Below are 13,251 nucleotides of genomic sequence, written 5' to 3'. Positions count from 1 at the left end.
TGGGCCTCAGGGGTATATGGCGGTTGCGGAGTAATTCAGTTTCTTTGGTTTGACCAATCCGACCAAACTTAATTGGGTCTTTGATTTTTTATAACCAATCTCAATTCGGTCTTCTACAACTCCTATCATGTCAATACGGTTTCATTCTCGGTCTCGGTCTTAATGCCGGGGAAATGATGAACTACAGCGGACAAGGGTGTGTAATAACCAATAGCCAGAGATTGGCAACCATTCAAAACAAAAAAGCAAATCTCTGGATATGACCTGAAGGAGTTAGCGGGGCTGATTCCGTACAAATATCATATATTATATTTCTTCATCACCAATCCATTGTCGTCCAGCCCGGTTAGGATACCTGGCTTTCACCCAGGCGACCCGGGTTCAAATCCCGGCAATGGAGCCTTTTTTTGTTTTTGTACCGGTGAATTACGTACAGCCAACAAGCCACTTTGTCTCTCTTTTTTGGCGGGAAATAGTGGGTATTTTATTACTCAGAAAAAGTGTTACTGTCTGCTAATACAAAATCTTTCACACTGTCTGGAACTCGGTACAACCCACAAGCGGTACTATCTCTAGATTAACAAGACTAAGAGTAACTCTATTTTGATTACGAACAATTTTCAGCAGAATAAACCCACGAAGCTCCAAAAGCTTCTTGATCTCTATTATCAAGTGTCTGTAGGCAGAGCGATAAGTGAATCATCCGTTAGGGCAGCGATAGCAACCGGAGATTCGGAGTGGATCACGATAGGTACGTCAAAACGCTCCATACTCAAAGAAAGTCCTTCTAGAATGGCACTTATCTCAGCTTCGAGGAGGTATTTGCAATGGAATATATATTTGTAAGCAGAGAAAACAAGATAATTGATTCATCTATGTTCCTTGGGATTCCATATATTTGTAAACAGAAAGGATAAAATAATTGACTCATCTGTGTTCGTTAGGATCACACGGCCGGCGACCGACATAGCCACCCAACCTTGAGGCGGATTGGGCCACGCCACCGGTGCCGATTCATGAGGTACCGGAGGAACAAATATTGGAGACTTGCCCTGATTTTCTGAGCACTTTTCTTTTGCGCTTGATCGTATGAACACTTTGTCTAAGAAGACAAAACGTATAACAGTGATTAACGTCAAAATTTAAGATGAGTCGGGAAAGAATCAACGTTGTGCTTCTGGATATCGATTCTTTAAGACCAGCTCTATTTTGTCCATCATGTTAATTATGCTGGCACTACAGTACAGCAATTTCACGTGCATCCTTTTTACCAGTGGTTTTCTTCTTCAATGGCGCACAGGCAGCGTAGGAATAGATCGCATTGCCTCCTCGATCGCTTGGCTTCTACTCCCTCCGTTCAGAATTACTCGTTCAAGAAATAAATGTATCTAGATGTATTTTAGTTGTAGATACATTTATTTTTATGAAAGTAATTCCGAACGGAGTATAACATCTCTGACTCTGTCGTGCCTTTGCTTTTGGAGTACTTAATTAGATGTATGATTCGATGTTATGTTTCAAGTTCGTAGAGAAATATGGTATCCTTTTCATGTGGTAGAGTGTTTATTATGTAAAAGTGCGCTCAGTCGCCTGCGTGCGCATAAAAGTAAACTTTGTGATCAGGGCGAAGGATTCGCACGATACCATACTGATTACAAGGTGCAGCAAACTCTCCTGCACTCACGCAAAAGTTATGCTACCACCTGCGCGGATGTGGGCTGCTACCACTACTTAACTGCAACGCTCCGCCCAGCCCTCCGTTCCCACCTTTTCTCTCGAATGTAGTATCTGCGACACTCTTTTCTCTCATCTTGTTAGCAGCTCAATATCAGCTCCGACTTCGGCGATCTTCGAGTCCATCGAAGCTTTTGCGCTGCTTGTGACGCTCTTCACGTCGAGGTCAAGGGCGATGGACTTGACCAGGCCGTTCAACATCTAAAGGTTAAAACAGGTCAAGGGAAGCACATGCAAAGGTGATACCTCGTTCAAAACTCTGCCATAATAAATACTCCCTCTGTCCCAAAAATCTTGTCTTAAATTTATCTAGATATGGATGTATCTAATACTAAAACGTGACTTGATACATCCGTATTTAGACAAATCTAAGACAAGAATTTTGGGACGGAGGGAATATGTTATTTTGCATAATGAAATGTCGAAAAGGATACAAGAGAGCCGATTGCAACAAGCGCCCTGTATTTCGAATCGGCATCTTGGGCATCGTCTTCAGCAATCTGTGGATGCAGATAAGAAATGTAAACACATGTGGCTGCAGGGAGTAGAGTGATTTACAGAGGTCAAAGATATGGGGGAACTCACTTCAAGGGCCGCAGAAAGAATCTGTGCCTGACTTTGTTCATCCTTCGATTCAATTGAAAGAACAGAATAGCTGCAGAAAAATATATATATTAGTCAAAAAAAGTGACAAGATCAATCAATGCAGGGACATCAGCAGCATTGCCAGGTGTGCCTGCTATCATGACCAACAAAATTGGAATGCATGGCTAGGTACAAGTATAACACAACTCAACTTACTTCAGTAAAAGTGTGGCATATGCCAAGTGAGCGCTCTTGCTAAAAGACGGCTTGCAGCTTGAGAAAGAATCAATAATCTGAAATTTTATAGCAAACAAAAGAGGCACGCCAAAATTTACTTGCCACCCCAAAAGAAGTATTCAAAACCTAATTTCGTTTTATGAACTAAAAGAGGCCCAGAAATTGACCGATAGATGTTGTAGTAATAATTTGAATCATAAAACTAACAGCTACTCCCTCCGTCCCAAAATATAAGAACATTTTTTACACTAGTATCAAAAACGTTCTTATATTTTGGGACAGAGGGAGTACTTTCGAGTCAAAATATATAAATAGGCTGAAACAAAAAGTAAGTGTGTAGTTTGAAAACTAACCTCAGCACAATGGGTTTTCAACCATTGGTGTAAGCATGAGTTGTCAAATAAGTTAGTAACTGCTTTGAGGATTGTAAGCACATTCGGTGAGTGCACAGGTATTGCTACAGCCTTACGGAAAGTTTCCATGAGTACATCTGATTGATAACATGAGTAAAGAATCTTAGTTCAGTACCAATAAACAAAACAAGGCTGACCATTTTGCTAAGAAATACTACCAGCTATTCTTAAAATGAACATAATAACCAAAGATACCGAGTCAAAAAAAAAAACTCAGACAAGAAAGACTGATGCGCTAAAGCATTAGCAGGCACAAGCATAAACTCACCGTTTCCACTTTCGATGGTCTTAAGAAGTAAAGTAGCCCCGTCAGGGTGCAACACAAACATCCTCAGAAAATCAACAACTGTAAGGTAGACAGATGGGCAATTATTTCAGATGAACCAAAAACCATCTCCATCAAAAACATAATGCAGTTTCGAATATCCAAACATAATACACTACTCCCTCCGTTCGGAATTACTTGTCGCGGAAATGGATGTATCTAGACGTATTTTAGTTCTAGATACATCCATTTCCGAGACCAGTAATTCCGAACGGAGGGAGTAGTTGTTAAACCCAAGCAACTGTCCACTAATATTAGATAAGAATGTTTTACTGCAAAAAGCATTTGGAACAGAATCCACGTGTAAAAGATAGCTCCATAGGAGAAAACAAGCTCCGGCATTCTTAACAGTTTGTCACCTTCGGTGAGAACATTGGGAAACCAAAATATATCTTGGTCGGTTGAATTTTATCCGATTTCTTTGACCAATACCAAGGCTTTATAACGAAATTGTCCTCATCCGTGGATGTATCAATTATTTTTCTCTCTTTTAACACTGAGAAGCTGACATTTTTCCAAATAACAACTTTAGCTCTACAATCAAACTTTTGGCAGGAAAAAAGAGCATGCCACAATTAATTGAAACTGTCAACTACAACAACGGAATTATTACATTATAATAGCTGACGATAATTCAATTAGACTAAGAGTCTATGACAGAAGGGATGCGCTCAGTCAATAATCTCCTTATGTTTTAGTTCTTATTTCGACTGACATCGAAATTCAAGAGTATAGTCTAGTAATCACCAGGTGAAAACAGAGAGCTTGGAGTCAACCATTATGTTGCTAACAGTGTTAATGGGGTCCCAAAGTTTTTTAGAGAAGGGATGTACCTGGAAACATCATCTGTGAAGGCCAAGACTTCAATATTTTTAGCAACAACACGATGTCAGCATCCGCAAGCTTGCTTGTGTGATAAAATGATGTATTTTTCAATACTTTCACTATAGCAGCTAATCTTGAAAAGTCTGCCTCGGACAAGGATAGATGTTTTTGTTCCTGAATAAACAGAAGTCAATTATTAAGCCTAAGTAAGACATTAATGATCCCTATGAACAGAGTGAATCCCCTGAAAGTATGAAATAATATAGAAATTAAAACCCCTCATAAAGTTTGGACATGATTGTATTCTAAGAATCCCATGTGGAGATACCAGACTGAACTAAGCTGTTGTTAAGCCCACATAACTCCATAATTATTTTAGCTTTGTGCTAGATGAACCAGTACTCAAATGACAGCAATATGGTTATTGTCGTCTAAAGAATTTTTCATCGCATCCCATAGAAAGCCAAAACACAAGAAATTCGCAGTTTTGCTAGCCAGGTCAAGTTATCCAATTCATACTTCAGCAAAGCATAGTATCATAATTACACACCCATCATGGACATGGACATCCAACACATGTCTCTGCACTTCGAATAGCTGGAACAAACTTTGTTCAACTATGCTGAGAACCTGAGGTGGTTTAGTAGCATGTCTTTTCCACACTACTACTTGCCTAAGAAAGTTATATTCCTTATGCCAGGGACAAAATTATCAGCCCAAGCTCGCAGCTTAAGAAACAAAAGGGCCAACGAGAGGGTGAGAGATGTGGGAGTTCATGGACCTGAAGCACCTTGATAGTTCTAAAATAAATCTTTAAGGATGTAAATAAAGGTGTGAGATACTGAAATAAGCTTCAAAATTACCGAGTCAGATGCAAGTGTTGCACTGAATACTGTAATTTTCTTAAGGATTCCCTCAAACTGAGCCGTCTCAAATAGTAACATTCCGTTCTGCAAACAAAGGGAAGTTTTGTTTTTGAGTGAGAATTGCAATAGATCATAACTCAAATCTGATGGCAGCTTGTTTCTAGTGTGTGTACAAGAACAAAGTACAGGTAGTTGAGTTCAAATGTTTTAGTTTCAATCAAGTACTCGTATTAGATTATCATCAGTTAATAGCAATCATGAAGATCCATTCGTACCTTTGGTATGTGCTTGAAAGTTTGTTTTGGGGCACTGCCTGCAATTATGTATGGAACATTATGGCAGGACTCTCAAAAGATGCTAGAGATATTTACATTTTATGCGAGGAAAAAGGAAGAAAAACCTATTGTAACAAATTGAACACTATGTGCATGAATACATACCATTTGACGAAGACGGTTCCCCAGGTACATATGCATTACCTGATACATAATTAATAAAGTCAAGCATCAACAGACCGAAACTGGCAATATATTAATATTTTATAAACGACTGCTGAAAGATATAAAATCTAACACGCTTACCCCCAGTATAGGGATCGCGAAAAGATGGATCTGGAACAAAATTGCTCTGCCCAGAATTTTGCAGTATGAATTCTACAACTTGCTGGCGATATGTCAAAGGAAGATTTTCTTTCAGGAGCCATTTGTCTGCAACTGCGTATGGATCATCTGCACAAAACAATTCATAGGTAAGACGGTGGTACTTAAAATAGCAAAGTGGTAGACTCTCAAGCATCAAATCAAAGTGCAGTACATGCAAGCGGAGAAAAAACTTAACGTTAGATGACTATTTAAATGATGATTTTTCTAAACATAACTATGTGGGTCACAATATTGCTTTTTTACTCTGGAAACAATAGCAGAGAAACAACTTCTAAATGCAAGACAAATGTGTGATATACCTGATCGATTGTAGGGCAGTTTCCGAATGGGCTCTCCATCTCCAATGTCAACATTAAAAACTGCACAAATATATAAAAAATAATACTATAAAGAAACATAAATGGTTAGGAAAAGGCTAGCACTCAACCGACTGATTTTCTGTCTGTCCCTGTGGGAGCTCAACCAGGGATTTGCATCATGGCCCATGTTGCAGTTCCAATATGGGCCATGTTGCAAAGGACGGGAGCAGAGTGACGTGCGTGATGCGTGGGAGCTCAGCCTCGGATTGCAACATGGCCCATGTTGAAAGGACGGGGGCAGCGCGAGGAGCATGACGCATGCCTGTGTGCAAGCTCAGCCTGAGATTTGCAACATGGCCCATGTTGCAAAGGACGGGGTAGAAACCATGTTGCACTGGAAACATTTTTTTTTTCATAAACCGCAAAAAAACTGTTCGGCGGAGTGCAACACGGCTCTGTTGCAAAGCCCCAAACGCAACACGAGCCATGTTGTGGACGGACTGGGGCGCCCGGCTGACGCAGGAAGAGATCGAACGGCTGTCTCACACGCTAGCCAACGACTACCAAGGCGGTTAATGTGATTCGATTATTGCTCTGCTGACGCGTAGCGTCGCCTAAAAGTTTAACGGTGAAACAAATCAAAGAGAAATTAACTTACCGAAGTCATAGTGAGCACCATCATAAACCTGACCTTGTGCAGCATCCCCAGGTCCATCCACCACTTCACCAATCTAGCAATTTGGTTTATGACAAGATAAGTCACCGACGCTTATTTTGGGACGGAGGGAGTATACAACAAAGCAACAATGCCACTGCAAGGTCAAGCGTGGTAAAAGCATATCGAGTGCTAAATTAGGTTCCATTTAATGTGTAATAAATGTGTCATCAACCCTATCATATTTGAAGATTGTATGTGTGAATTTGGACCGTCACTGCAGGCATTGAGTGCCTCATGGATACCTCAAATTGCATACAAACTTGCATTTAAGTTAAATAACTCAAGCAGCATCAAGCAGCTAAAGATAGCAACACACCAAATATGTAAACATTTCTCAGCTTTGCAAATTCTTTGATGTAGCAACTTAATATAATACTATGAAAAGGTCTAATGCACAAAGGTACTTACTTTGTCCCATTTTAGCTCTTTTGAATTCCATGAATAAGCAACACCGTTATCCCCCTCTCTAACAATTAGAGTTTGCCCATCATTGTTTCCTGCTTGGGCAAAAGAAAAGTTACAAACATGGCATTACTATGCAAAAATAACACGCGCGGTGATGACTGGATATTGTCAGTTACTTTACATACACCACAAGTCCACGACACTAAAGAATTTATAGAAAATTCGTTTTTATATTGTGATCTCCTTAATCCCTTATGAGCTGAAATATGATGAAGGCAAGGTTTATTGCAAACTGGAAAGATATGAATATTTTCAAAAGCTCGAGATTATTTCAGTGTGCAACAGTATATCTTCAATCCGATTTTAATTTTGAACTCCATAATATGCTGACATTATGTTTCATGAAAACACACCCAGCCTGCAGAATTCACTACAAATAGTTGGAGCATCATGGAAATATGAACACAATACCCCTGTAACGTATCAGAAAAATGAGATATATGACCTTGAACTTGCAGTGCCTCAACTCCTGGTAGATCCATCAACTTCAGTCCACCAACAGTCTTTCTGTAGGAAAAAAAGGCATAAAGATCATTTGGTCAAATTAGTAGTCGACGTATGATTAACCCCATGGTTCCGACTATTATTATTTTTGGACAAGAAGTCTCGCCTAAAAATTAAAATGTTGGCATAACAATTACATGATAGAGTAATCCGACAACAAAACTGATCCTTTAAGCAGAAGATGTCAAAACTTCAGAATGTGAAAAAAAAAACAGCAACCAACCTGGTTAGTGTGTACTGAGAAATAATATCGGTATATGTTGCAAGTTCCTCATCACTGCAGAACCTATTATTGTCGGTTGTCCATATCCTCACAACTCCGTCAGAACATGCAGTAACAACATCTCCATTATCCAAAAATTTAGCATCCCATATACATCCTGGGTGTTCAATGCTCTGAACACAGATTCCATCTGCATTATATTACTTGACAGTCTTATAACCAGGTACATGAAGAAAAATCTGGATTCTGCTACGTACTAACAACCAAAACAAAAAAACTGCACTATAATGCACCTCCAATATAAATTTCGCTTCTAAAATGGTTCATATTATGAATCCAAACATACTATCCCAAAAAACAAGACAGATATATCCTAGCTGCATCCATGAAACACACAACTCAAATCAGCCCAAGAAACTGGTTTACATCGTCATAGGTACAGGTGAAAGAAGACCGTGTGTGGGTATCTGGATTCTTATTTTCAGTGTGGAAGAAAAGAAGACTGGAACTGCTCATGGACTAGCCAAAGGAGGAATCAAGACAAGAATACAGGTGCTTAACGATAATTAGCAGATCTCTCTTTACTTATTGTCACAATTTCCACTATCGTGCTAAATACAAACTACCTTTCCCATATGCCACTGCCAATATGTTTGAGGTCAAAGTATTTACAATCTTTTGCCTATAATAATGGAATCCCGTGCAATATTTTGCCTCTAACAGAATCCCAGTTAAGAGGAAGTACTATCATAGACTGGGACTATTTTTGTTTGGAGAAAATATTAGACTGAGGCATATAGGGGGACAAACCAGCTGACGAGTGGATAGTAACCCCAATGGAACGGTCAGGGTTTAAAGAGTTGTTCAGAACACATGGTACAAGTACGGATGGGAATAAAAAATTAAAAAGGTGAAAAATAAACCCAAACCAAGAAAAGAAAAATATAATGTTAAATCAGCTCAGGGTCCATACATCAGTTGCCATGCATAGAAAACCGAATTAATATCAGTCAGTTCGGTTTTAGGTTCAGTTTAACCAAACGGACTGAAAGAATCTGCTCGTCCTATGGCCCCATTTCCCAGGGCCATGCTGCCGTCCTTATCTACTTTAGCAAAAAGCAAGTCCATCAAAATCTCAACTAAAGCCCAGCAAGATCTCCACCAAGTCAGCTAGGTGCCTAGGCCCATCTCTTGCTCTCGCGTACCAATGCAATCATGACGGTCAACGGGCCACAGGGAAACAAAGTTACGAACACTTCGCACAATCCTAGCCGCCAGCACCAGCCGACGTGCGTGCAATCCATCCCAACGACCAACAGCACTGCACTCGGCGGCCCCATCAGTGGACTAGCACTCCTGTCAGTCTGTCACCGTCAACGAGACGATTCAAAGGATTCAAAGAGGAGCAGTGCCATGCAACAATGACGGTAGCAAAGTGCAATCATGTATGCTCTGCATTGCAGATTCAACAACAAGATTTTGGATTTCAATCATGACCTGTTGATAAAATCCGAGTATTTGACAGCATGCACACCCTGTTCTGCTATTGAATTACAGGTCTGTTTAAACCGAAAAGCAAACCGAGGTTTGGGTGAACCCAATTTCCGGTTCATAGTAATTTCCAGGCTAACTCAGTTGTCAATTTTAGAAAACCAAAATACCGGGGAAAAAAGAGGAAGAACCGAATGCCCACACCTAGATTAAAATATAAGGAAATTATATCCTATAAAAAAAGTGCCACTACATTTTAACAATAATTCTCCAAAGCAGACAAAATAAATCACCTTTCCATATCTTGACAGAACGATCCTCACTGCCACTAGCAATTAGACCAGATGAATGCGCATCCACAGAATATACAAGAGAGGTATGGCCAATCATCTCCAACAGGGGTTGGCCAGTTAATGCCCATAACTTTATAGTTCTGCGACCAGACAAAATATCATATGTTATCGTGTAAACAGAGTAGCTGTAAACTGAAAGAATACATTTGATGCACAAAAATGTAAGACGACAATGAAAATGATGAAAATAGATGAGCAGTTCCTTTCAGCAAACCGTTGGCAGTATATTAGTACGAATATCCAAGATCAAACGAGAAATTATGAGATCTTCATGTACAATTTTATAGAAAGAATAATAGCAGCCTGTACTGATCCATCCTTTCGTTTAAAAGCAGGTGGAACTAGTCAGGTGATATTTTAATCACTCACCCATCATGTGATGCAGAAAGTATACCCATCCCTGGCATCTGTGCTAAACATCGAACAGTGTCTGCAATGGAACAACATTTGTCAACCGATCAAGTATGTGTGGATGAGCACAAAAATGCCAAAAGCACTAGTGCACATCAGGAGTTAACAAATAACCTGCATGCCCAGAGAATGTATGTAGACAAGTCCTTCCTTTCCAAAGTTTAATGGTGGAATCACTTGAACCTATACAAAAGGGGAAAGATGTGAAATATTAATCAACCATTTGACAAATTTAGTTATAGATATTCATGGGCAGTCACAATTGCTCTCAAATATATACTTTCATAATTCATAAACCAGGATGCCATATGATGTTGAAGCCAATGACACCAGTTCAGTTATGGAAACGCTAGAAAACAGTGAAAATAATAAATCGCACTAGCAGTACAAGGTACCAGCGCACCAATGTAGAAATTTAATAATAAAAATCTAGTAAAAATGGAAAATGAAGACATAGCGGAAGCTCTACCCGTAAATAGTTCTCCCGAGGGCAGCTTTAGAACAGTTTGCACTGCAACTTTATGAGCCTCCCAAACTTCTACAGCATTGCCATCTCTCCACCTTCTTAAAGTACTGTGCATAATACAAGCGTCAGGGTACAGCAAGAAATCATTAGCTGGAAACTTCATAAATTATTAGCCCATTATGCCATTTGACAAAACAAAAATACAGCATAAAGTATAATTCATAAACGCGCATGCCCAAAAATACTGAATATACCACAGCCTAAACACAAGTAACATTGGAAACCTTTTCTATCAGGGACTCAGAGTGTAGAAAGAAACGGAAGTACGATATGTGAATTTGTACAAATAGAAGAAATATAATTTATTATATTACATTCATGTTACACCACTACATCTGTCAAACAATTACCCCATGAACAAATTGTCTGCATTTGTTGTGTTATTACCATCATATACAAGAAAGACCCTCAGGATACAAGCAAGTTCTGCACAGGAATTACACTGGTTGGGAAAAAACATACCAATCCATCGATGAAGATATAATGTCACCGTTGTCGTCGATAGCAAGACCAGTCACCTGTGAGGTGTGACCCTTCATTGTTCCAACAACTTCTCCTGTATGCAAATTCCATAGCAATACTAGGGTATCCATGCCACCAGAAACAATCGCTCCTTCCGGAAAGCGATCAGAAGGTGGAGCCCAAACCATCGGGCCAACAAAACTTGAATGTCCTACAAGTGTTTTTGAGAGGACATATTCGCGCTTCTTTTCCGGGTGCTGCGTCCAGAATCTCACCGTTTTATCTCTTGACGATGTTGCGACCCCCACATCACCACAGATACAGATCCCACGAACCTATTAAAAAAGGAGCAAACACAAGTTACCCAAGAACCAAATGTGTAGGCGTGTAGCAAATGTAGAAATTATGAAAGAGTTTGATAACAAGGATCTAACTTTATTGGTTGAATACATACCAATGCTCAAAGTCTTGAACTACTTAGTGATGCAGATATGCGTTCCACGTATGCAAAATAAACTGTGCCTAAGCTCTTAACAGTTTGAGCAAAATAATCGGCTAATACACAGGGATCACCTTTATCTCCAAATTTGGTTGATCATCATATACGCACTTTTTTTATTTTCAAGACTACCATGCTCCCCTTTTACTATCCTTTGAACATACACATGGGTTTGCATAAAGGGGTGTTTTGTATTATGTTTGGTATTTACATGCTAAATGCGAGTTATAATTGGAACCATGATTGGAACCATAAATCCATCGTTAGAAAAACAGAACGTGGCATTCTGGATGAGCATTGATTCCTGAAATAAGCACGACAATTTGTTGAATTTTGGTGGAACATAACATAGGAACTAACCATCTGATTACACATGTGAAAAGAACCCCAGCAAAACCAAGTAACCAATGATTCCTAGATCCACAAATCCACTACAAACATCGTATCAAAAGCAAGTCAAACTGCAATGACTAACCGCCGGCTATTTTTACACTACATATTCACCCCCTAAACCCTGTAAATCGACTGTTACAAACCGAAACTAAAGTCACAAGAGCATGCGCAGGGAAGAACTAAATTCGGACGGGCAATTGAAATCTAAAACTTGTGGGGGGGTGTTGGACCGGAGGAGGGGGCAAGCTGAACCCGCGGGAGGGCAACCAAGCTAGCTAGGTCGAATTACGCAAACCCGCGCCGCCCTTCCAGCGAACGCGTCCAACTAGCAGATCGAGACGGCCCGCGCCCGCCGCAAACCCTCCGTCTAGGGTTCGTCCGGGCCGGCCAGGTGGGATCGAATCGCGTACATACTTGCAGGGGAAGCAAAGCGGAGAGCTGAGGCGACGGACGCGGGGCGAATAGTGCAGGGGAGAGGGAGAGGCTTACATCATCCTCGTGGCCGTGGAGCTGCGCGCTGAGGTGGTACTCGGCCATGGGCGCGCTGAGAGAGAAAGATTGGCGGAGGAGGGAGACGGCGAGTCGAGACTGACACGATGCCAACTGCGAGCAAAGTTTCGTGGGTTGTTGTGTCTCGGTCGTATCTCGCGTTGTTGCGATTTTATGGAGGCTGGGCCGTGCCAGGTTGAGGTGGGCTCTCTTTATGGGCTGAGAGCATCTACGACCAATTCGGCCGACGAGACCGGGCAGGTCCGGACGCGTCCGCTTTGGACCCTTATATTTTAGTGCATGCAACACAATACTCAAAATTGACCCTGTTTGGATACTCTAACTTAGCTAAAGGTTAGAATTAGTTTTTAGCTCATGACTAATCCTGAATTAACTAACCGAAGGGAAAAAATGGGTGGAGACGGGCTGCAAACCTCCCGTTGTGCGTACCCGCTCTAATCTATCGCTACTTGTCCCTGCTGTCCATCGAATGCTATCCTCTCATCCGTACCTGCGCTTATGTTTCTCGGCTCGAATACCTCGCATTGGCTCCATGAAACGACTACGCGGCTCGTATCAATCACTTCCGCGGCAATCAGTATTTCCATGGCCAAGCGACCGGAGCCCTCTTCTCCACGCGATCGGACTGGTGCGCGTGGGATCCCTGGCCGCACCGCGCCAAAACGCCTCGTCGCCCTCTCTCTCCCATGGCTGCATCGGGCCAGAACAACAGCCATGGCCGCCACGGGTCGTGCTCCCGCTGCTGAAGTG

At 41.0% G+C, this 13,251-nt stretch overlaps 1 protein-coding gene and 1 non-coding gene across 2 annotated transcripts; one reads left to right on the top strand and one right to left on the bottom strand.

Annotated features, from left to right (window-relative positions):
* Positions 1-326: 326 nt before the first annotated feature.
* Positions 327-400, top strand: TRNAE-UUC (transfer RNA glutamic acid (anticodon UUC)). Its single transcript has one exon. It is a non-coding gene; the product is annotated as a tRNA-Glu (tRNA).
* A 1,144-nt stretch (positions 401-1,544) lies between these two features.
* LOC109736013 (ubiquitin homeostasis protein lub1) lies at positions 1,545-12,657 on the bottom strand. The gene is made up of 22 exons (XM_020295228.4): positions 12,481-12,657; positions 11,100-11,434; positions 10,581-10,684; positions 10,226-10,294; positions 10,070-10,130; positions 9,641-9,780; positions 7,857-8,046; positions 7,575-7,636; positions 7,073-7,161; positions 6,605-6,677; positions 5,947-6,006; positions 5,567-5,713; positions 5,426-5,464; positions 5,261-5,298; positions 4,983-5,069; positions 4,128-4,293; positions 3,238-3,315; positions 2,910-3,046; positions 2,536-2,612; positions 2,320-2,389; positions 2,169-2,234; positions 1,545-1,935 (listed from the first exon to the last, which is right to left on the bottom strand). The coding sequence occupies exons 1-22, from the start codon at positions 12,526-12,528 to the stop codon at positions 1,807-1,809; spliced, it is 2,265 nt and encodes a 754-aa protein (XP_020150817.1). The 5' UTR covers positions 12,529-12,657; the 3' UTR covers positions 1,545-1,806.
* Between the last annotated feature and the right edge of the window lie 594 nt (positions 12,658-13,251).

Source organism: Aegilops tauschii, chromosome 2, assembly GCF_002575655.3.
Source record: "Aegilops tauschii subsp. strangulata cultivar AL8/78 chromosome 2, Aet v6.0, whole genome shotgun sequence".
Classification (NCBI taxonomy): domain Eukaryota; kingdom Viridiplantae; phylum Streptophyta; class Magnoliopsida; order Poales; family Poaceae; genus Aegilops; species Aegilops tauschii.
Note: the sequence above shows the minus strand (reverse complement) of the source record. Positions and strands in the feature narration are given on the sequence as shown.